The 25,169-nt window shown below is 45.9% G+C and overlaps 1 protein-coding gene and 1 long non-coding RNA gene across 4 annotated transcripts in view; one reads left to right on the top strand and one right to left on the bottom strand.

Annotated features, from left to right (window-relative positions):
* The window catches only part of Fam81a (family with sequence similarity 81 member A), a 63,539-nt gene that overhangs the window by 19,595 nt on the left and 18,775 nt on the right, over positions 1–25,169 (top strand). For all 3 annotated transcript variants that reach the window (XM_048423667.3, XM_085689290.2, XM_048423665.3), the window contains exons 3-5: positions 620–893; positions 17,678–17,796; positions 23,804–23,933. In XM_048423667.3, the coding sequence (XP_048279624.1) occupies positions 620–893; positions 17,678–17,796; positions 23,804–23,933 (523 nt within the window). The remainder of the gene's footprint in view (positions 1–619; positions 894–17,677; positions 17,797–23,803; positions 23,934–25,169) is intronic.
* On the bottom strand, positions 14,078–23,808 carry LOC146894589 (uncharacterized). Its single transcript, XR_015001777.2, has 2 exons — positions 23,479–23,808; positions 14,078–15,686 (listed from the first exon to the last, which is right to left on the bottom strand). It is a non-coding gene; the product is annotated as an uncharacterized LOC146894589 (long non-coding RNA).

The following is a 25,169-nucleotide window of genomic DNA, read 5'->3' as shown; positions in this document are numbered from 1 at the left end:
CACAGCCTGCCTATCATAAGTCCTTGCTAAATGAACCATCATTTAAAGAGTGAGGTGATCTCACAGCCACTTCTGATTTTCCTAACTCATCTTGCAGTATCATTTTGATAGCCCCTCAAAACAAATAAATTTTATAAAGGACCTCATTTCTTTTTATGAGTGAAACAGAACCATGGTACCCTAGGGGATATTCTTACTCCCCAGAGTCCCCAGCCCTTCTGACTGCCTCCTGTAAGATGTCTGTTCCTCATTTCTGGAACTGCCTGGCCCCTAGAGACTGGAGTTCATGGCCACTGCTTTGGGGACCGGAGAGGGAGGCAGTAGGTCAACAGACCTCTGGGGTCAGCTTGCTCTGGCTATCACACCTCATAAGGGGAAGCCTTCTGCTTCCTGGAGGCCACAGAGCCTGCTAAGGGCCCACTTAATTCCATGGGCACAGTCACCTTAAAGTCCTGTCTAGCTCCCAAAGAAAACTCTGTTATGTAGAAACTTTTCCTTGAATCCCATTTGTTAATGGAGACAGACAATTTGTATGTCTTTCTTTGGGGAGTCTAAAATCTGGTTTGAAAGATTACATTTCCCCACCAGCCACTTGTAACCCTGTGGCTCCCTTCCGCAGGCGAGTGAGGACCATGCCCCGACACAGCCAGTCCCTGACCATGGCACCCTATTCTTCCGTGAGCCTGGTGGAGCAGCTGGAAGACAGGATCCTCTGTCATGAGAAAACCACGGCAGCCCTGGTGGAGCATGCCTTCCGCATCAAAGATGACATCGTCAGCAGTTTGCAGAAGATGCAGAACAAAGGGGGAGGTGACCGCTTAGCCAGGCTGTTCTTGGAAGAGCATATCAGGAATATAACTGCCATTGTGAAACAACTGAATCGGGATATCGAGGTAAGGGGTGTGCAAGCCGGTGGTCATGGTCATCTCCCCGGACCTGGTCCATGTCAGGCCTGGTCCATGTCAACTGTCAGACAGTCATGTGCACATGCTTGGTGTGTGGGGGGGGGGCGAGGGGTGTGCTCACCCACTCATGCATGAACAGAGGTTGACTTTGGTGATCTGCTTCTATTGTTCTCCACCTCTCCTAGTTTTATTTCTGTTGCTCTGTAAAATACCTAACCGAAGGCAACTCAGAAGACAAAGGGTTTATTCATTTATTTATTTTTATTATATGTGCATTGTGTTTTGCCTGCATGTGTGTCTGTGTGAAGGTGTTGGAGCCTCTGGAACTGGAGTTACAAACAGTTGTGAGCTGCCATGTGAGTGCAGGGACTTGCACTCAGATCCCCTGCAAACGCAGTCAGTGTTCTTACCCACTGAGCCATCTCTCCAGCCCCAACCAAAGGGTTCATTTTAGCTTACAATTCCAGGTTCCAGCCCGTCATTGTGGGGAAGTTGAGGTAGGAACTTCAAATAGCCAGTCGCGTCACATCCAGAGCAAAGGGAAATGAACTCTTGAGTACAGTTTGCTTGCCCATCAGCTTGATTTCTCCACTACTTCACATCCAGCTATGGTGGATTGGCTTGGCTCACATCAATTAACGTAAGACACCCACCCCCACACAGGCACACCCACAGGCCAAGACATCCACCCCACACAGACACATCCCACAGGCCAAGGCACCCACCCCACATAGGCACAGCCCAATCCAGTGTAGACAGTCCCTCACTGAGTCTCTCCTTGTGTGAGTCTAGGTTGTGCCAAATAGACAAGTAGCCACACTACTTTATTTTTTGAGGCAGGATCTCTTACTGCCCCTGGAACTGACCTTTTCGGCTGGGCTGGCTGGCCAGCAAGCCTCAGAAATCTGCCTGTCTGCCCTCCAGCTCTGCGGCTGTACATACACACACACACACACACACACACACACACACACACACACACACACACATTTCCATCATGCTGGGTTCTTACCTGGGTGCTGGGGATCCAAACAGCTCAGCAGTTTGCGTAGCACTCGCTCTGCCAACTGAATCATCCGTCCAGCCCTTCTCTGCTTTTGTGACGAGCACTCACAGTGCAGCCCAGGCTGGCCTTGAACTTGCAACTCGTAGTAGTCCTCCTGCCTCCACATCCCAAATGCTAGAACTTCAGGCATTTGGCACCAGATCTGAACTGTCTTCCTTGTCTATTACTAGATATTTCTAGAACAGTGTCATATGTAGCCCAGGCTGGCCTTGAGCTCTATGTAGCCAAGGATTACCTTAAACACCGTATGCTCCTGTTTCTACCTCTTAAATGCTGGGATTGTAGGTGTGTGATACCACGCACAGCTTCATGGCATTCTGGAGACCTAAACTAGGCTTTTGTGCACACTAGGAAAGCAGTCTGTCAACTGAGATACATCCCAGCCCTAGGTTGACTTTAGGGTAGGGTCCCAGTTGCAGGCTGACCTCAGACTCACTGTGCAGCCAGTGTTCCTTGAACTCCTGACCTTCCTGCTTCCTAATTCTGGAATTAGGAATTAATTCTGGAATGTACTCCACAGGACTGGAGAGGAGACTCAGCAGTTAAGATCACCTGATGCTCTTGCATAGAACCTGGGTTTGGTTCCCAGCACCCACATGGCAGCTCGCAACCATCAGTAGTACCATTAGATTTCAGGGAATCTGGTACCCTCTTCTGGTCTTCTCAGATACCAGGCACACGGCAGCCATTCATGCAAAACACTCACACACATAAAATAAAAATAAATAAATCTTTTAAAAAATACTTTGCCTCTTCTTTTTAATTTTTAAAAAATTACAGGTTTTTTTTTGTGTGTGTGTCTATGTGTGTGTTCATGTACTATGGTGCATGCATAGAGGTCAGAGAGCACTTTCAGGAGTCAATTCTGTCCTTCCACCATGTGAGTGATGGGGATCGAACTCAAGTCATCAACATTAGCAGCAAGCATCTCTACCTGCTGAGCCATCTCGCCTGCCCTGTCTTGTCTAGTCTTAATGATCACCAAGGAAACTGCTTGCAGGAATATCCGAGTTACATTAAAGTTATGCGGTATTTGATGGCAGTTACTGTCAGTGCTGTTTGTGTTTATTCTAAATTTACCTTGTTTATTATTAAATCATTTTGTTTTGTTTGCATCTCCGTGGAGAGGGAGAACTAGACAGAAAGTTTTCCTGTAAACCCCTTCATGCCTTAGAAGATGGTTATTACCTAGGTTACCCGATCAGCCCTGGCTGCTGCAGATGGGATGTTTCTAGACTGAACTGATTATACAGTGCATGTTGCATTGTTCAGGCAGTTTGGATGTTTGAATGGCTTCTCACACTCCTCTTTATTTGCTCTGGCGAGGTCAGTGTTGTCTATTCTTAGAATCTGTAAGTTTATATCGAGTTTTCGGTAACCACAGGGACCATGCAATTTAGTTCGGAAAGCATAAGACCCATCAGGCATGGCCTGGGTTTCCATCTCCGCAAAAGGTCAGTATCCTTCACATGTCATTCTCAAACATGTGAGTAAAAGGGCGGCCAGACGGGGAAACCTTTGTTTCCTGTTGGGTGCTGTGTTCCCATCATGCTTTCCTAGGCGGATTTGTATTTTTGTTTATTTGTTTGGAGACAAGATTTCATGGGGCCTAGGCTGGCCTTGGAGTGCCTAGTATCTTAAGATTGACCTTCAGCTTCTGCCTACTGAGTACTGGCATTACAGGTGTACACCATCAGTTTATGTAATACAGATTGGACTCGGGGCTTCATGCATGCTAAGTCAGCATGCTACCAACTGGATTACATCTGCCAAACCTTAGATTTGTGTGTGTGTTTGTGTTTTTAAATAGCTTTATTAAAGTGTAATTTAAATGTTACAAAAAAAATCCAGTGACCAGTATGCAATCAAATGAGCTTTAGTAAATTTATAAAATTGTGCATCCATCCACGTCATCTCATTTTAGGACATCGCCATTGCCTCCTCCCCAGATTCACAGGAACTCCACTCTCACCCTAGCATCAAGCAACCCACGTATGCGCTTCAGACAACATCCCACGTTTCCCAGGCTGGCCCCCACTCGCTGTGGAGCAGAGAACCACGCACAGAGCTTTTCACATGCTTGGCTGCTCCTCTTCCCCGCTGAGCTGCTCACATAGGCCGCCTGTTAATGTCTGCGAAGTCCGCCTTAAAGCTTTTTTCTCTTTTATGGTCCATGCTTTTAGTGGTGTGACCTAATAACCGTTTGGTTACTAACCCAAGGATGCGGAGGCTTTCTCTGGTGTTTTCTGCCAAACTTTTAGTTTTCATGTTTGATTTTGTGAGTTAGCTTCGGTAAATGGGGTGGCGTGAGGTAAGACATTCACCGACTAGAACAGACTGTGAGCTTCTCAAGTAAAAGCTTGTCCTATTCGTCTCCCCGTGTTCAAGCAGTGTTGGAAGGCAATTTGGGAAGGCTCTCAGTGCCCGTTTGTGTTATTGGAATAGAATACTGGAGAATGGTTGGTTTCTAAAGAATAGGAATTTATTTAACATGTGTGTGCACTTGTGGTAATATGTTTATGTGGAGATGCGTGTGAGTGCATGTGGGGGCCCAAAGACAGCCTCGCGTGTCATTCCTGTACTCCCTTAAGCTCTGCACCTCTTTGCTTCTTTGAGACAGGGTCTCTTACTGACCTAGATCTCCCAAAGCAAGGTGGCAGGATGTCCAGTGAGCCCAAGGACTCCTCCTGCTGCCATCTCCCCAGCGCTGGCATTACAGCTACTCACTACCTTGTCCAGATTTTTTATATGGGTTCTGGGGACCAACTGCAAGTCCTCATGTTTCAAATAAATACTTCAGTGACTGAGCTGTCCCCAGTTTCCACAGGTTCTTTTAGAAAGGTCCAGGATCTATTCTTGAAGGTGCTGTCCCTCGTGACTCAGTCAACTTCCAATAGTCATGGTCCCCCCCCCCACTACTGCCACAACAAGGGTTAAGTTTCAACACGATTTGGGAGGGGACACCCTTATCTAACCCAGGACAAAGCTTAGGAAATGAATCGATGCTCAGTTTAGAGCAAAGACAGCTGTGGGGTTGCTGGAACTGCAATGCCTTTTCATGTGACCATAAAAGTGACCCACAGTCTGAAGCCCACGCGCAGAGGTGCTGAGACTAAGAACAACCTTCCTCCCCAATGTACTCCTTTCCCTTTTCTATTTGCCCCTTGGGAGCTCTTCTAGAGCCCTGAACTGTATTTATCTATTTGTATTTAAGACATAGTCTTTCATAGCCCAGATTGCCCTTGAAATAGCTGTGTAGCACAGAATGTCCTTGAACTTGGGATCCTTTGGCCTCCACCTCCCAAGTGCTGGCTGCGCAATCCAGAAAGTAACATTGCAGAGTTAGCTTTATAAACTCAGGGTTCTAGGGGCTGAGGATGCAACTCAGTTGGTAGAGATCCAGCCTAGCATGTGTGAAGTCCAGGGTTTGATCTCAAACATAGCAGAACGGGGTGCGGTGGTAAACACCTATAATCCCAGGACCTGAGAAGTAGAGAGGAAAATCAGGAGTTCTGGGTTATCCTTGACTATATAGGAAGTTCAAGGTTGGCCTTGGCTACATGAGACCCTGTCTCAGAAAAAAATGTTTAGTGTTTGAACAATTTACGGTGTAGTGAATTTGAAATCATAGTTTTGTTTTTCTACACTCTCTAAAACACATTTTATGTAATAATGTTTCTTGCCTCGTCTAGAAAACACTCTTTCCCATTTCCATGCATTTTTAAGAGTACACAAATTTTGCAAATGAAAAGACGATTTCTGTCATAGAGGTGGAAAACTGAATAAAAACTAATTTGGGCAGAAAATTTGCTTTGGGTATCCAAATGTTTACTTTCCTGTCACTGGTAATAATTATGCATCATGTCGAAGTAACGGCAAGGACGTTTAGAAACTTAAGATTCCACCATGGCATGCCAATTATATGGATCTGTATATATTTTTAACCTAAGCGTGTCTGCCCAGACACATCTAAAATGAAGGCGCTTGATGAGACACTCAGATTGCTGCACTGCAGCCAAATTTCCTCAAAGGAAAATCATGGCTGTATTAGTCAGTTTGGGCTGCTGTGACAGATTACCACAGGTTATGTGGCCAGATAGCAGAGATTTATTTCCTGCCATCCTAGGGAGTAGGAGGTTCAAGGTCCTGCTTCCTGCCATCAAGGGAGATAGCAGAAGAAAGCTCTTTTCTTTTTGTTATTTGTTATTATTTTTGTAAGTCAGGAATCACGTAGTCCATGGCGGTCTCAAACTTGATATCTAGTCACAGATGAGTTGAGCTGCTGATGCTCCTGCATCCTCCTCCCGAGTGCTGGGATGACAGATGTGCCTCACCATGCCAAGTGTGGGCAGTGCTGGGGAACAAGCTCAAGGCTTCCTGTATGCTAGACCAGCTTTAGCAGCTGGGCTACATCCCCGGCTGACATGTTGTGTTAGTACAGTGCTATGTGTGGAGCCTTGCTAGGGATCCTACCATTAGGCTTCCTATCCCTATAACCTAATCATATTCCAAAGACCTCCTCCTAACACTGGAGACTAGGATTTCAACATATGCATTTTAGGAGGACACAGTGATGGAGAATAAAAACTTTAAAGTTCTAAAAGGAACTCTTTGCTTATCAGCAACATAAAATTGGGAGAGTAGGGTGGCTGGAAAGAGGGCTCAGTACTTAAGAGCACTTACTGCTTAGTCATGAGAATCGGAGTTCAGATTCCAGCACCCATATCAGATGACCCAGCTCCTGGGTACCTGCATGCATGTATGTGTGCACACACACACGCATGCACACACACATATGTATAGACACACAAAACACAAACAATAAAAATAAAAAATATTTTTTAAAAGTTATTATTACACAGAAGATGAGAGTGGTAAAAAGAGATGATAGTTACATATTTAAAATGAAGAGACATTAATATATTTAGATTGTATTCAAGTACAATATTTATATAATTGTGTATTTGTGTCGGAGGACTAGATTCTTACAGAGTTTCTTCTGTAAATTGCTTGGCTTTTTGTTATTTTTTAATTAATGTTTTATACTTGCTTTTCAGTTCACTCTAAATTTTTACTGGGTATTGTTTTGTTAAGAACTGTGACTGTAGGTCATTTTTTTTAAAAAAAAAATTATTATGTATATAGTTTTCTGTCTGTCTGTATGCTTGTTGGCCAGAAGAGGGCACCAAATCTCATTACAGATGGCTGTGAGCCACCATGTGGTTGCTGGGAATTGAACTCAGGACCTCTGGAAGAGCAGTCAGTGCTCTTAACCTCTGAGTCATCTCTCCAGCCCCATTTTTTTTTTTATAACATCCAATAGCTGAAGCACACTCCAGTATCTCGGCGCAGCTGGGGAAATAGAGATACACTTATTTTGTGTGTTGGTAAATGTGCTTGGAGAAGTCTTTGTGCATCTTTGTCCTGCGGCTCTGAACACCATTACAGGCAGGAGAAAGGACGAAGTATGTCATCACACCACTAGCCTAGGTCACCCTCAAAGAGACAGAACTGAATTGTAACTTTCATGCTTTTAGTTCCCTTAAACTGCTTACTGTATGGTAGGAACTCAATAAATATTTCCTCTTAGCCAACCCAGGTTCCTTGTCCCTTCCAGAATCCTGTAATTATCACTCATGTTCTAGAAGTGAATTCCACTGTGAAAATGGGCCATCACATAGCTCATCAGGTAAAGGTGTTCACTGCCAAGTGTGAGGACCAGAATTCAAGCCCCAAGACCCACACGGTAGAAGGAAAGAACCCTCTTCCAACAGTTATACCCTGACCTTCACACTAGCCCTGTGGCATGTCCCCCTACATAAATAAATAAATATAATAAAAAATAAAATGGCAGCCTCTAAGCTAGCAGGACAGCATGTGCACTTGATAATGCGGAGCCAGACAGTCTCCTGTTTCGGCATGTCCCACCCACAATCTCTCCGTTAGCGTTCCCTTGTGATGTGGAGCATGTCGTCAATTATTTACTCCCCAGAAACTTCCCACAAATCATCAGCAGCATCCTTGTTCATGGAGAAGAGTTATAATATAGTCAACCGTGAGTTCTGCATGGCTGGATTTTCTACCCTACCTTTGACATGAGCCGTTTTCACTCCCCAGAAGCTAAGTCCTGTGCAGTGTTGGCGAGCCTCCTCTTGGTGGTAAAAAGCCTCCTCTTGGTAGCAGTCTTCCCTCCCAGTCTGAGGGCTGAGAGAAACAGCTTGGATGCCCCCACAAGCCCCCTTGGGGCGTTTGCTCTGTTTTTGACTTGTGGGGAGCCATGCAATGGAGTCTGCTATCTGGTTGGTTCGAGTCCACAGACCTGCACCTTGGTTTCCTCAAGCTTAGACTTCATGGTATCCTACCAGCCGGCTTGGGGCATTGACTCTGACTTAGCTGGATATGAAAAGCCCACATGTAGCAAAGTTGACTGTACAGTTTAATAATTTGCAATCAGAGTATTGGAGTGTGCTGTTGGACTTTATTGACATGTCAGATCTGAGGGGAGGCAGGGGGGCTAACGAGAGGTGAGAGTGACAGACAAGAACCTGATTTACTGTGCACCCAGCAGCACAAGTGGGGTGAGAGATTTGGTTCCTGGGCTTCGTGTATTTACCTGACAAGAGAATTCCAGCCTGCAGTTTTGTGAGCTGGTTCTAGTCTAACCCCTGTTAGGGGGATTTGGGGATTGATTATCTCACACCCCACAAAAGATCGGAAGTGGAGGACCCTGAGGATTGGACCTAGGTCCTTGCACATGCTAGGCAGGCGCTCTGCCACTGACCTATGTTCTCAGCCCTCCAGATGCATGTTGTTGTTATTCGTTTCTTCTGCATATATGTCTGCATCCCATGCCATTCATCCCACAGCGGCCAAAAGAGGGCATCAGATCCGAAGTAACTGGAGTTCCAGAGGGTTGGGAGCCTCCACGTGGGTTCTGGGAAGGGAACCCTCCTCTGGAAGAGCAGTCACTGCTCTTAGCCACTAAGCCTTCTCTCTAGCCCCCAAATTCATGTTGGTTTTACCCTGCCCATTAGACTTGATTTACTAAGGGGAGAGAAACAAAACTGAGTGTTCATTAGCTGTTCATCCCGTTGACAGAGAGTTTTGAGTACAAATTATTTTTTTTAGCATTTTATAATTTTTAGAGAATTTTAGACACGAGTATTGTATTTACATATCATTTCCACCAAACCTTTTCCTTTCTCCAACTCCTCCTATGTCACATCCACTCCCTCTAACTTCATGACTTTTTCTTCAATTATTACTGTCACATATACATAAGTATGTGTGCGCATACATATATGTATGTATTTACATATGTAGATACATATACATATACATGTATATACAAATACAAATATGTATGTATTTGTAAAAAAATACAAATATTATTTGTTGAGTCCATTTAGTGTTGCACAAATTAATTTTTTAAGTAGTATATGGTTTCTACTTTGTCATATATATTTAAAAATTTTTATTACATTTATTTTGTTTATGTTTATTATGTTTATATACACATATGTGGGGGTCAGAGGACAACTTTCAGAAGTCTGTTCCTTCCTTCTACCATGCAGGTTTTGGGAATCAAACGTAAGTCATCAGGCTTGGTGGCAAGCATTTTTACTCACCGAACTGTCTCCCTTCTCCCACTATATAGACGTAATAATATATATAATTATATATAATAATATGTATAGTGAAACAGCACCTTATATAACCCAGGGTAGCCTTGTACTCCCTAATAAATCAAGGGTAACCTTGAACTTTCAGTCTTCCTATTGCCATCTTTAGATTACTGGTATTACAGGTAGGTGTCACCAAACTTTGTCTCTATAATGGTAGGAATTGAATCTGGGACTTGATACATGTTAGGCAAGCACTCTACCAACTGATCTATATCTCAACCCCTGTCTCCTATACATTTTAGTTTGCCTGAGTTCATCTTCGAGGTCCTGATCACCATAGGGGCTAGGACAATCTGTGAGCCTGGAAGGGCAGGCCTGAACCGTAGAGGTAGGAGTACATTCAGTGGTACTGGATTTAGGGTGAGGCAGGAGCTGTTAGAGTGGTAGGAGCTAGCATGTTTACCCAGAGATAGAAGGTTCGCCCTTAGCCCCACACCACACTCCAGTGGGTATGTGGGTGGTGAAGGCTAAGTAACCATAGTAACACTAGCTTATATCGGTGAACATAAGACAATGGGATGGAGAGTAACTATAGGGCTATTTAGAAAAGATGGTTACATGGGAACTGAAAACAGCGGAGGACAGCCAAGCTGGAGTGGAGGAGGCACCCAGGGGCCTGTGCCAGAGGCAGAAAGGGGTAGACTGAGGACCAGCCAGTAGCCTGGAGGGCCGTGAGGTGAAGGAAGGGGCCACTCAGAAGCCTTGAAGACCAGGATATGATGTTTGGGTTGGCTGTAGAAGCCATTACCTAGGGCTTTTGAGAAGGCTTGGAGGCTGAGGGTACAGTAAGTCCAGCTTGATGATCTGAGTTTGGTCCCTTGAACGCACAGGGCAGAAAGAGAGAATCCATGCCTGAACCTTGTCCTCTGACCTTCATAATTTCACCATGACAGACACATACACAGTGTGTGTGTGTATGTGTGTGTGTGTGTGTGTGTGTGTGTGTGTAGACATACACACAATTTTCTTTTTTAAAGCCATCATGTAGAGGTTTTTTGTTGTTGTTGTTGGGGGTGAGGGTCACAGTGGTTTTTTTTTTTTTTTGGAGCTGAGTGTCTTGTTATGTAGTCCAGGCTGGTCTGGACCTTACAATTCCACCCCAACTCCTGAGTAGCTAGGATTATTTATAGCTGTGGGCCACCACACCTGTCTTCATTACTTTTTAATTTAATTTTAAATTACTTTTAAAATTCATTCATATTCATGGTGCTGAGGATGCGTTAGTAGATAATTAAACACATAGACACTTTCCCCTGGTAGAGCTTTCGGATGGACACGCTCCGGCTACTGTGAAAGAAAAGGTTGCTCGGGACCAAGAGCAGAAGCCAAGGGCCTGGGGATGCAGCTCAGAGCTAGAATGCTTGCCTAGCTTGCTGTAAACTTCTAGGCCTGATCTCCCCAGGAGGCAGGAGGCAGGAGGCAGGAGGCAGGAGGCAGGAGGCAGGAGGCAGGAGGCAGGAGGCAGGAGGCAGGAGGCAGGAGGCAGGAGGCAGGAGGCAGGAGGCAGGAGGCAGGAGGCAGGAGGCAGGAGGCAGGAGGCAGGAGGCAGGAGGCAGGCTAGCAGCTCCGGGGTAAGTAGAGCCTTCACAGCAGCAGTTCAGCTGCAGGGAGCCGCTGCCGACACGGGGACTAGTGGGTAGATTTGGAGTTATTCTGAAGGTAGGGATGACAGAACCTTCTGCACGCTGGAGGCAGAGACTTCTGTTTGGGATTTGGGGGGTTTTCAGGGGCCCGTGATGAAACTACACACCAGGTGGAACTAAATACCAGAAAAATCCATTCCACATACCAAGCTGGACCTGGAAAACTTCAGCCTCTGCTTGGGTGAAGAGTCAGGCGGGGAGGTCCCATTTGTTGAAGCGCTGTTCCGTGTGGTGGGGCCTCTCTCTGTTGCGTGTTCATCTTTAAATCCCTTGCCATCTAGGAAGAGGTGGGCACAGAGACTCGTGGAGCACTCTCTGCAGCCAGTTCCTAGGCAACTCTGAGGGCCTGGACTGTCTCCTTGTGTGCATAAGCGCTATATGTGATGGCTCCTACAGAGTCCATACTCTGTGCTAGCTTTGGGGAGGAGCTTCTTCAGTGATTGCCCATGTCTTGGGAGAAAAAGACATGTATGTGTCTTTATCAAGGTGGCTGGCCTCTTCTCTCTTGGAGTGGGAAATGTCTTTGTCTGAAGGACTTGGCCATATACTTGGCCACTCTGGAGTCTTTGCTGCCATAATCTTGTCTCCTAAGGGCACGTCTGGTAATCTGCACAGACTAAAGACAGTTTCTCAAACTGACAACGAGGGACGATTCATGTTTTGCCAAAGGCCAGCAGCATCTTAAAGTAAAAGTTAAGATGGCAGACCAGTGCACCTTTCCGACATTACTGGGCTTCTGCAGTTTTGCTCAAGAATTTCTTTACACAATAACCCTCTAATGATCTCCATCTTCAGGTAACCGTTTAGTCATGTGAATGTGGTGTAAAGCTCAGACGTTTCCCCTGGATTCTTCAAAGCATTGTTAATGCTGTGCATAAGACCTCTAAAAGTTAATGCACCTTTTCATCTCTAAGCCGTAAAAGAAAAGTCACGTCCTTTTTTTTTCTGATTATAAACATAATGTGGGAAATACAAGAGGAATCTCAGATGGATATAATAAGGAAGATGTTAACATTGCCCTATTTTACAAGGTTCTCAGCTCACAGCGGTGTTTATTTTATACTCTTTCTTCTTGTTCAATATTTAACTCTACACAACACACACATCCTTTTTCTTTCTTTTTTTTTTTAAGGCAGGGTTTCTTTGTGTAGCCTTGGCTGTCTTAGAACTCACTCTGAAGACCAGGCTGTCCTCAAATTCATAGAGATCCGCCTGGCTCTGCCTCCCGGGAGCTGGGATTAAAGGTATGGACTACCACTGCCCAACTTCCCTTTGTTCTTAAAGACCTCTATGACAGCCAGGCATGGTGGTGCACCCCTTTAATCTCAGCACTTGGAAGGCAGAGGCAGGTGGATTGGTATGAATTGAGGCCAGTCTGGTCTACATAGCGAGTTCTAGGCTAGCCAGGGCTACATACTGAGAGCGGTCCCTAAATAAACAAATAGGTGATACCCTTTATGAACCACCTCGTGTTTGCATAAGGATGCAACATCTGTAACAGATGCTGTGGATATCATGTGTGAAAACATCTTTATGCAGACAGCTTTATCATTTTTCTTTTTAAGATTAATTCTAAGAAGCAGAATTACTTGGTCAAAATTTTGAACAATGTGGAATTTTGACTACATCATCTCTTTGTACCTCTTGGATTTTTTGTTGTACTTTTGGATTACAATTAAAATACTTCATTTTAATTTATTAAAAATAAGTGTATGTATGTGTGTACATGCTCATGCATGTGTATGTAGAGGTCAGAGGTTGACATGGATTTTTTTCTGAATCCATCTCTGTAGTGATATTTTGTTTGTGATCTAACAAATAAAACTTGCCTGAAGAACAGAGTGCAGAGCTAAGCTACTGATTAGCATAGAGGCCAGGCAGTGGTGACACCTTTAATGCCAGCACTTGGGATGCAGAGGCAGACAGATCTCTGAATTCAAGTCCAGCCTGGGCTACACATGATTGATTCTGTCTAAAAGAGAAATACAGATCACACAGAGGTGACCCCAGCACTTGGGATCCCACACCTTTAATTCTAGCACTAGGGAGGTAGAGACAGGAAGGGAAATGGCTGGGGAGAGAGGAGAATATAAGGCGAGAAGAGACAGGAGCTCAGATGCAGTCTGAGGATTCACAGAGACAGGTCACCCCTTTGGTCCAGGCGTTGACAGAGGTAAGAACTCTCTGTGGTTGGCTGCTCTGCTTCTCCGATCTTCAGCTTTAACCCTTATATCTGACTCTGGGTTTTATATTATTAAGAACAATTAGAATTCGTGTTACACACCTCTATCATAGTTTTGAGACATGGTCTCACCCTGAATCTCGAGCTCCACGGATCCTCTTGTCTCTGCCTCCCCAGGGTTGGGATCACAGCTTGTGTGGACATGCCTGGTTGTGACACGGTGCTGGGGACCCAACCGGGTTATTTTTCTTGCCTGAAAAGCACTTTACCAACTGAGCCATAATAAACAAATGGTCTTTCTTTTCTCTTTCTTCTTTTTTCTTTTTCTTTTATTTTTGCTTTTTGTTTTATGAGTTTTTTGTTTTTGTTTTTTTTGAGGCAGGGTTTCTTTGTGTAATAGTCTATACCGGAACTCGATTTGTAGACCAGGCTGGCCTTGAACTCACCTTACCTCTACCTCCTAAATACTGGGTTAAAGCCATGTGCCCCCACTGCCTGGCCTATTTTTCTTGAACAGATTTTGGGCTGGCTGTATAGGTAAGTGTTATACATAAGGCTCTGTGTTCAGTCTCTACTACAGCAAAACAAACATGTGATAAAGCATGAACCTTAAGATTTTTTATTTTTATTTATTTTATTTTATTTAGCTATTTTAGGCTCGCAGCACAATGGAACAGAGAGCATAGAAAGCTTCCATTAAGCCCCTGCCTTCCTATCTCGCACCCCTGTCTCCACAGCTTCCCTCAAGCCACACCCCCTCAGCCACGCCCACTGTTAGCATCTGCCCCAGAGTGGTTCAGGATCTTTCAAAATCACTACTTAGTAGCCAAGAAAGGTCTTGAATTTCTGATCTTCCTTCCTCCTGTCCCAGTGCTGGGATTACCGAGGACGCTGCCATGTCAGGGGTGGGTAGGAACCTGCCGTGCCACTGCTGCGCAGGGCTCCGATGATTACAAGGCTTCGTGAGCACTCTGTCTGCGGCACTCTAGCAACTGAACGCCATCCCCAGCCCCCACTGGATGGGTTCTGTTTCTCTGGTTGCCAGACATGTTGACTGTGTTTAATTATTTTAAGCACCTCTTTTGTGAATTCATTTCCATTTTCTTTATTAAGGGTTTGAAAACCAAAGCGAAGCCAGAGTTTCTTAGCATCTAATTGCAGTGGTACCTAGGAGAGCCCTGTGTCTCTTTGGCATCCACCTTCAGGGTCATTCCTTAGCTTTGTCTTCCTGGGGACAGGACCGGGGACACTGCGTGTGGAAGGGGCCTTCTGGGTGACAAGTGTGTACCTCCGAGGCATTTGAGCATCATGGCCTGTGTCTTATTATTCTCAACAAAAGTTTGAAGAAGCCCAAATAGAAAGCCTGAGTATTTCTTTCTCTTCACTGCTTCTAATAGGCATCAATTCCCATTGAGCCCATTGAGAGAGAGAGAGAGAGAGAGAGAGAGAGAGAGAGAGAGAGAGAGAGAGAGCGCTCCACCAGCGCCTTTCATCAGTGGGAGAGTGCCGGAGATGAATTAGTCAGATCTGAAGTCTCCTTGCAGGAGTGTGCTCAGATGAGTAACATTTTGTCATTCATAGGTGACTGTAGCTGGTTCACATTCTTTTTCATAGAGCAGGTTCATTCATTAAAAATTAAGAACCTTAGGAAATAATGGGTCTGGCAATTGCAAATTCCATTTTCAGTGCCAGTGCAATTTACACTCCATTGTTACCAAACTGAACAAAGCCAGGGAAACAAGCCCCTATATTGGCACAGGAGGTAAGGGCACTGGTCCTGCCTGCCTCCTCGCTCGCCCCAGTCTCTGTGCCACCTTCTTGAGCACCTTGAGTACCTGAACGGCACAGACAAGAGGGCCTGGCAGTGGCAGCGAATCTGGCGAAGTCACAGAGCGAGACCTGAAGTGTTGAGGAGGAGCCAGGGTCACTGCCTTCCTCTGCGTGACTGAGCCAGTCTCTTACCCTGAGAGGGAAGTGAGGAGACACCGTAGAGGCAGCTCCAGAGCAGGGGCCAACTTCACCTCTCAGCCTTTGGCTAGGACCTGGCACACAGGTCCTCCGCTCACTGTACCTCCAGCCCACTGATGCTGCCACTGTTTTCAGGAACTCCCACCAAGCACTCCAATGAGCAGAGAAAGAAAGGCTGCATCTCATCCAAAAGCCCAGTATCCAGAGGAGGAAGTCATGCTTTCCAACAGAGGGAACCTGTGGGCCAGGAATAAAAGCAATTCACATATTCAGGGCCTGAGAGTGTAGTGCAAAACTACTGCCTTGAACGTAAGAGTTTAGTGAATCCCAGGGAAAAGTGGAAGGAACCTCAGAGAGATGACAGTTAAATTCAGAATGGAATTTAACTGTCCAGAAGGGCAAATTTTGGTGCAGCCAAGTGCCAAAACAGGAATGGCAGGGAAGAGTGGAAGCATTAGTTACCCAGGCGAATTATGCATGAGTTGAAAAAAAGTTTGAAAAGTTCACCAAGCTCCGGGTTAAAGTGGGTTTTTAAAACCTGAGTGGGGTTGTAGATGCTGAAAAGATGGCTCTGGGGTCCCACTTGATTCAGTTCCCAGCACCTGTCTCAGTCTGATCATGGCCACCTATAACTCCAGTTCCAGAGCACTGGAGACCCTAGTCTGGATTTCATGGTGTTGCACATGCTTAATTATGTAAAGATGTGCTGCAATTGTTTAATTGTGTAAGATGTGTTGCTGTTTTACCTTGCCTACCTGGTTGATCTAATAAAAAGCTGAATGCCTAATAGTGAGGGAGGAGATACAGGCGGGATTTCTAGACAGGAAGGGAAAGGAGGAGGAGGAATTTAGGCTCAGAGAAGAAAGAAAAAGAGACGACAGGGAAACACCAGGGTCCAGACAGACGAACTCAGAGGAAGTAGAAAAATAGGACACACAGAATGAAGGAAAGGTAAAAAATCCCTGAGGCAAAACTTAGATGAATAGAAACAGGTTAAGTTAAGTTAAAAGAGCTGGTGGGACAAGCCTAAGCTAAGGTCGAGCACTCATGATTAATAATAAGTCTCTGTGTCTTTATTTGGGAGCTGGTTGGTGCCCCAAATAAAATTCCAACTACACATGGGCACCCACATACATGAGGTCACCACACATACATAAGTCAAAACCCAACAACTCAGTCATGTGCCACAAAGCAAAACTTACTCTATTAAAAACGTGAAATGCCCTGCAGACTATTGTGAGCCAGTGCAGTGAGACTTAAGTAGCAAAGACGGAGCCAGTGAGACAGACGAGCAGGAGAAGGCACTTGCCACAGTCCTGAAGACTTGAATTTGATCCCCAGCACCCATGTGGTAGAAAGAGAATCGGCTCCTAAACGTTGTATTCTGACCACACATCTCACTCACCACCAAATAAAATGTAACTTAAAATTGTAAATAAACAAAAACACCCCCCCACACACACACACAAAATCTTAAAATAAATACGATTTTCAGTTTTAGATTTTAGGACAGAATCTGAAGACGTCCCCTTGGCTAGCCTCAAATTCCGAATCCTCCTGCCTTAGCCTCCTGAGGGTTTGGATTACACACCTGTGCCACCAGGCCAGCCCTCTAGTGCTAAGTAATCCGTAGATACTCAGAGATCCTAAAACCAAAGAGAAATTCAAAGCCGAAATTAAAACAATGTAAAACAAAACAACAGGAGCTGTGAATGGTGACGTATGCCTGTAGTTCCTGTACTGCAGAGGCTGGGGCAGGAGGAGGGCAGATCAGAGGCCAGTGAGATGCTGTCTCAAAAGACAAATAAGTCTACATTCAGCTTAAGGCATAGCAGATATTGTACTAGAAATAAAATCCCTTCTACACTAACGAAAAATAATAAAAAAAATCAAAAAGCATAGGTTTATTGGTAAATTAGGGGAGTCTTAGTTGGCAGTTATACCTCTTTCTATGCCTCCTGGCTCTCTACAATCAGCTGTGTTTATCAGTTCACCACTGAAAAGAGAATTATCTGCCAGCAGGTTGCTGTGAGTTCAAGGTCAGCCTGAATCTATATAACAAGTTCCAGACTAGCCAGGGCTAGCCGTGAGACCCTTAGTTTTAAACAAACAAAAAGCTTCCCTGTGAAACAATGGATTGTGCACTCATGTACTTTCCCGAATTATGAAATGTTGTGAGGACAGCTGTGAATTTGCCAGTGACCCCGAGTGACCTTTATGTTGCCCAGGTTCTCCAGGAGCAGATCCGTGCCAGGGACAACATCAGCTATGGAACTAATTCTGCCTTAAAGACGCTGGAGATGCGCCAGCTCTCTGGCTTGGGAGATCTTCGAGGAAGAGTTGCGAGGTAGGTGTACCAGTTACTGCGCTCAAAGTGCCCCATGGAAGCGTCTTGAGAATGTAAGGGCTGTTCCGGCTCACAGTTCGGGGAAGGCTATCAGGTGGGGACGATGTCGGCGGGAGCATGAGGTGTGTGTTCTCGCGGCGTCCACAGTCAAGAAAGAAGCAGAGGGAGGTGGCTGGTGCTGCTACCCCTGATTGTTTTCCTTTTTATTCAGCCTGGGACCCCAGCCCCTGACCTGAGAAGGTTCTGCCCACACTCTGGTAGGTCTCCCTCTTCCATGTGCCTTCTCTGGAAACGCCCTTACAGCCGGGTCCAGAGGTGTGTCTCCTAGGTGATTCACAGAGGGGTTCAAATGTTGGAGACTTTTCTCTTTAAGAGCAGTTTTTACTTGGGAGTAAAGTGCTTGCTGTAAAAGTTTGTTAACCTGAGTTCCATACCAGCAACCTCGTGAAGGTGCAAGGATGGAAGGTGGGCACCAGCTCCACAGAGTTGTCCTCTTCTCTACACACATGCACGCACACATCACAACACACACACACACACACACACACACACACACACACACACACACACACACACACACACACAGAGTTCCTGAAGCTGGCCAGGTCTTCCTGGGAGGAAATGATCAGAGAGCGCCCTCTGCTGGCTGATGTCATTTGGTCATTGTCATTTGTCACGTCTGGTCATTGAATCAAATAATACATGCCTTCTAAAATGTTCATCTTTGTTATAATTATTTTTGTTCTATTTCCTGCAAGTATTGAATTTCATAGGCTGGAAATTTTAAGAAGTGTGTTTTTCCGTCAACGTGGAAAGTGATTTTCTCTTTACTTGGAGGTGTTCCACGGACCGAGAGACGGAGTATTTCTTGCGATTTTTAAAAATGTATTTTATTGACAGTTGCACTCACGTATTTGCCTGTGAGCATCTACAAAGTGTGTGTACTGTGGCACACGTGTGGAGATTAGAGGATAATTGCAGAAGTCGATGCTCTCCTTCCACCACACGTGTCCCGGGGAGTCCAAGTCTTAGGCTAGCAGCACGTGCTTTTGCCCGTTGAACCATTTTCCTGGTTCTTCCCCGGGACCTTGCTAGCACTGTCCGCGGTTGTCACAGCCCACTGCTGCTGAATGGAGCCTGTTTCTAATGAGATCCCTGGCTTCTGGGTGCACCGATGTTTAAGAATTGCTGCAAGAGGCCTGTCGTCCGGATTATGTTTATTTTAGCTGGGTGGGATGAAATTGTGAGCCTATGTGTGAGCCTCTTCTGCCCTCTTCTGCTACCGAGAGTCAAGTACAAGTATGTAGCTAATGATGGGGATTTGGAGCAAAGAAGCATTTCTAGCCAGCTTGGGCTGACAAGGAGCACAGGTGAGCATGGGACCTAAGGACAGGAGACCCAGAGTCCAGGGCATCTTCAGAGCAGAGAGAGCCACGTTAAGGTGCACTTGTGCAGATACCTAGTGCCTTGTATGTTGGGTATATGTGCTGGCAGCTGTTGATTAAAGGTCGGTTAATGGTTGGAGGAGGGTTGTGAGGACAGGACGATGGAGGCAGTGACCACTCTACGGTGGCTCTTTGTTACTGTTCTTTCTGTTTTGTCTTTATTTAATGTGCACTTGTGTGCCTGAGTGTTTATTTGCACCATGTGCATGCGAGAGCCTGTGGACGTGAGAAGACATCAGCTCCTCTGGAACTGAAGGTACAGGAGGTTGTAAGCCACAGTGTGAGTGCCAGGGAGGGAACCCAGCTTCTCTACAAGAGCAGTGAGCACTCGTAGGCGCCGCGCTGTGCCACCTCTCCAGCCCCTTCTTTTTCTTTATTGGCAGTTGAATGGGGTCTTGTTCTGTAGCTCCAACAGGCTTTGTGTCTTGTCCTGCCTCAGTCTCCTGAGTGCTGGGATAGAAGGTGTACCACCATGCCTGGCCTGTCTGTCATTTGTTGTTCGCAGCAGGATGAACCCAACTGTAGTTTCTGAAGTCTGACTCTTGGTGGTGGGCACCTCTGATCGCCTCACCTCTCCCTACCCTTGTCTTGCACCTTTAGCCACGCCCCATCCTTTGTCAATCTCTAAAGAAGCCCGTTCTCCTACCTCTGGGCCTTGGCACGTGCTGTTGCCATACTGAGTACCTTTCCTCTTCCTCTTCTCCTCATCCACCTCAAAGAGTAGTGCAAATGTCTTCTCCTCTGGAGTCTTTCCTGACACCCTGACTCTGCAGAGCACCCCCTCCACTTAAGCTCCATCGGGTCACTCTGTTGTCTTCCTTACTGTCTTAGAGAGGGGCTCTGTGTCGTTCACGTCCAGAGTCAGGTGCCTGGAGCCTGAATAAATGCACGTTGGGTGAATGATTGAGCTAGAAAAATTGCCGGAGTAGGACTGAAAAGATCCCGAGTTCTTGTCTGTGGAGTCCTTGTTTTTGTTTGGCTTTTAAAAGACCCCAAACTCAGAGAACAGCAGGGCCTTGGGAGGACTTGAGAGCCACGAGGTGGAGCAGGTGTGTGTGTGTGTGTGTGTGTGTGTGTGTGTGTGTGTGTGTGTGTTGATTAGATTGGTTTATACAGTATAGCCTGACAGTTAGATAATGGTCGTCTCCATGCAGGAAGGGCTGAGCACCTGGTAGCCTCTTAACCTGAGAGGCTGGATGTCTCAGCAGCCTCACTCCAGTGCTGAAGGTCTGGAGGATTCCAGGAGAGCCACTGGTCTTCTGTCCATGTTGGAAACCCGAAGAAGCCCAAGTGTGATGTCAGTGGGAGAGGCGGCTGCAGCAGCAGCAGCAAGAGGGCAGATGACCTCGCTAGTAAGACGCAAAGGCAAGAAGGCAAAAAGCACAGCTTCCCCTCAGCCCTCCTTTCATCGGGGCTGCCTCCGGAAGGTGCCCCACACTTGTGGGGGTGGGGGAGAGTCTTCTCACCTCTAATCACCTGATCAGGTAAACCCCACACAGGTGTGTCCAGTCAAGGTGATAACTAAGTTAGCCACCACACCACCATGGGTGCAGGTGGAGACTGAGGCAGCAGGGAGGGAAGGAGAGTGCCACAAAAGGCCACTCTCCGCACCTCAGCCGACCGTGGAAACTGACGTCATCTTTCTGACATTGTACCCAGACATAGAATTCTCGGGAAATACCTTCAGGAATCTTCCATTTCGCTTCAGTGTTTCCTCAGCTTCTCCACCCAGCTTGCTCCTCCCTGTTAACAAACACCTCGGTTCCAAGCCCACCCGAAGTGTTTGTTAGAAGCACCAGATATTTTAGATTTGTTTGGTGGCTATATCTGTCTCTCGGAAAGCTAATGAGACCTTGCTGAGATGAATTCATGTGAGATAAAAGCTCTTTGGCAAGATTTCGACTTTCGTGCATTGATTACATAATTGTGTTGCAGAAGTCTAGCTTTCAAAGTGGCATTACTAAATGACTAGGCTGGCATGTCATTTCCTTTTTGAATGTGTAGTTTTTGTGGATTTATTAGTAATCGAGTTAACAGCAAACAGGTCCTCGCTTCTCACTCGTCGATCTAGGTTAGGCAGGTTCTTCTTGAAGGGGAGGGACACTCATTCTGCTCAGCACAGTGCTCTTTACGTAGGATGTGGCAGGAGACTTTTCCATTTTTTTCTTGAAGAAAATCTCCCTTTTAGCTTCCCAATTCCTACTGGAACGTTTGGTCCTGTGTTTGGCACGTTGTCTGTATTTCCCCAAAACTCAGTGGTCACTTCCTCTTTCTTCTCTGATAGGCTGTGGGGTATGTCTAGTGGCAGAGTGATAGAGGAAAAATACCCATGTGTTCCCAAAACCTGCGATTGGGAATCAGAGTGGGAAATACGGGAACACACGGCACACTCCACCCCCTCCTCTCGCTCTCACTTTCTCTCCCTCTCTTCTTCCTCCCTCCCTTCCTCTGTCTTTCTATTGTTCTTTATTTTTGATATATAATTTTATATTTTAGTCTTTAATTTATTATATATAATTTTCTGATAATTTTATTTATAGAGTTTTTATGATATAATTAACACATAAGCAGCAATGGGGCAGAACAGCTGGAGAGATGTTTTAAAGTGTTTGCTGCTCTTTCAAAGGACCCAAGTTCATGTCCCAGGATCCGAGTCAAGTGACTCACAGCTGCCTGTAACTCCAGCTCCAGGGGACCTGATGCCTTCTTCCAAACTCTACAGGAACTACACTCACGTGGGCACACACACATGCACGCATGCACACACACACACACACACACACACACACACACACAGAATTTAAAAACAAAGCTTTAGAGCATGCAGTTCAATGGGCTTTGGAGTGCCCCCTGTGTAGCCATCACAACTAACCTTGGAACATCTGAACAATCCAGTAAGAAATCCATGGCGTTTGCAGTCTCTCCCTTATCTGCTCTCTCAACCCCTATCCATGGCAACCAGAAAATTCTATCTCTCTGGATGTTTCCTTTAAGTGGACTCATCCTTAACACACGGTTCTTTAAGAGCAGCTCCTTACACTTCGCATAGTGTTTTCAGGGTCCACCTGTGTAAGGTGTGTGGGTATATCATTGCTTTCTGTGGCTAAGAGACACCATGTTTTGTTTCTTTATAAACTGAGTGAGTGTGCTGTTTCTACTTTTTGTCTACTATAAATAATGCGGCTGATAATATTGTTTATGGAAGCCTTGTATGTTTACATCTTTTAAAGATTTATTTATTTTTATTTTATGTATGTATATGAGTGTTTTGCTCGCATACATGTGTGTATCATGTGTGTACAGTGCCCATGGAGACCAGAAAAGGGTGACAGGTCCCCTGGAGCTGGGGGGTATACAGCCCTATGTGGGTGCTGGGAACCGATCTCCAGTTGTCTGGAAGTGTTCCTGACCACTGATCCATCTCTCCAGCCCCGAGGCAGCCTCTCACACATAGTGTGAGGTAGGGCTCCAGCTTCATTCTTTTGCATGATTAGTTATCTTTAAACATCATTAGTTAGAAGTCCATTCTATCCCTTACCAGGTTCTCTTGGCATCAGACTTGGAAATCATTGTGGGTAGGGACACTTGAGTTCCTTCCTCCTCCCTTCCCTTCCCCCTGCCCACTTCCCTCACTCGTCATTGTGTGTGCACCAGGCTTTACTCTCCGGAGCCATCGCCTTTTGCTTTTGTTTTTGTTTTTAAACTTTGTGTGAGTGTGTGTGTATGTGTGCGTGTGTACAAGAGAGAGAGAGAGAGAGGAATCAGTTCTCTCCTTCCACTCTGTGGGTTCTGCAGATTGAACTTAGATCATTAGACTTGCACAGTAAGCATTTTACCCACAGATTCATCCTGCTGGCCCCAAACTGCGTGTGTGCACATGCGCACACAAGTGTATTTTGGGGTCCGCACCATGGTGCCAGTGTGGAAGGGAGTAAGAGGACGACTCTTGGGGGTTGGTTCTCTCCTTCCACTTTGTGGGACCCAGGGATTGAATGCAGGCTCTTGTGTCTGGACACACATCCCTCTTTCCTCTGAGTCATCTCACTAGCCACTTTCAACAAAACACCAGGATCCCTTGCTGGCCTTGGCTTACCTAGTAAGTTAGATTGGCAGAGCCCAAGAGGTCCACCCATCTCTGCCTCCCCACTGCTGTGTTTACAAGTGCACACTGTCTCACCTGGCTTAAAAAAAATTATTACTTTTAATTTTGTGTAGGTGTGCATGTGAGCTCAGGTACCTGTTGAGGCCCGAGTACTGGATCTCCTGGAGCTGGAGTTGTAGACGGTGGTGAGCTTCCCGACATGGATGTTGGGGACTGAGCCTGGGTCTTCTGCAGGAGCAGTCTGCACGCTTAACCACAGAGCTGTCTCTCCAGCCCCCATCTGACATCCTGAGGATCAGACGGTTCCTCTTGCTTTACTGTCTGAGGCTTCTCCACAGCCCAGTAGCGCAGTTTCTGAGGAGGCCTTGCATCTCACAGTGCATGTTACAGGATGAAACAGCAAGGCAGCTACTTCACATGCTTTTAAACTTTAACGGGTGTGTGTTGTTTGCCCGGATAGGTGCGACGCCAGCATAGCCAGACTCTCGGCAGAGCACAAGACGACCTACGAGAGCCTCCAGCACCTGAACAAGGAGCAGCAAGCAGCCAAACTGGTTCTGGAAACAAAAATCAAAGACGCAGAAGGACAGGTACGGCTGGGACCGAAGAAGAGAGAAGAAGCAGGGAGTTTGTTCTCAGCTAAGAACAGGGTGCTGCTTGGTTGTTGCCAGAGCAGCCAGCCCAAGTCCCCCGTGTGGGTTTATGCAAATCACCAGCTCTTTCTGTCTTCCTTCCCTTTGTCTTGCTGGCGTGGCCCTTCATGAATCTGGCAGCCAGATCGCAGAAAGATTTTGGTACAGTGCCAATTTAAATTTTTTTCCCCCTTATTCATAAAACAACTCATATACCCCAGACGTTCTTTACAGACTTTCTTTACGTGCAATGGGACTCATTGTGTGTGCTGACTCATTATGCGGTCTCAGGTCAAAGTTAGAAAGTAAGCTGGAAAGGGAATCTTAGGGTATTTTACCTTGAAATTTATAATTTCCTCCACAAGGCAAAACTCTCAGCATTTCACCCGTTTGTGTGTGTATGTGTGTGTGTGTGTGTGTGTGTGTGTGTGTGTGTGTACGTGATTGCAGGTTCCCCCGGAGGTCAGAGAGCTTGGATTTCCCTGGAGCTGGATTATAGGTAGCTGTAAGATATCTGACGTGCGTCCTGGGGATTGACCTCTGAGGAATATGTGTTCTTAATTACTGAGCCATCTCTCCAGCCCCAACTTTGTCAGATTTTGGTGGTCCGTTGACTTTTGTTACTTACAAGCTTCCTTTTGTTGTAACAGTGCAAACTTCTAAGGACTTTCCCACAGCATCTGCCTCATTTACTATTCTTTACATAACCAGAGGCTAGTCTAGAAAAACAGAGGCATCTGGGTAATTTACTAGATAAAAAATACCCCTTAACTTCACCTCTCTTCAGCAAGGTACCAAAGCTACTTATGTTAAAAAACAGAAAACACAAAATAACCCCAAGGTCATTATAAGACTTTGAAAGGCAGGCAGGCCTTTTGTTGTGGTGGTGGTTTTTTGTTTTGTTTTTTAAGATGAACAGGGCTTGCTTTACAGCACAGGTCTACGATCCCAGATAGTCTAGAGTCTGAGGTAGGAGGATCCCACAATCAAGTCATCTATGAACTAAAGTATGAGTTAGACCAACCTGAGCAATCTAAGTATCTCAAAATAAAAAGGAAAGACAGATGCCCCAGTGGGTTGAGGTCCTCGCCACCAAGCCTGATGACTGGATCCCAAGCTCTGGAACTCACGTGATGGAAGGACAGAACTGTCTCCTACAAGTGGTTCTCAGACCTCCACACATGAGCTATAATG

The sequence above is a fragment of the Myodes glareolus genome, chromosome 4 (genome assembly GCF_982192425.1).
Source record: "Myodes glareolus chromosome 4, mMyoGla1.1, whole genome shotgun sequence".
In the NCBI taxonomy this organism is placed as follows: Eukaryota; Metazoa; Chordata; class Mammalia; order Rodentia; family Cricetidae; genus Myodes; species Myodes glareolus.
The sequence above is the reverse complement of the archived record's forward strand: the minus strand, read 5'-3'. Positions and strand labels throughout refer to the sequence as shown.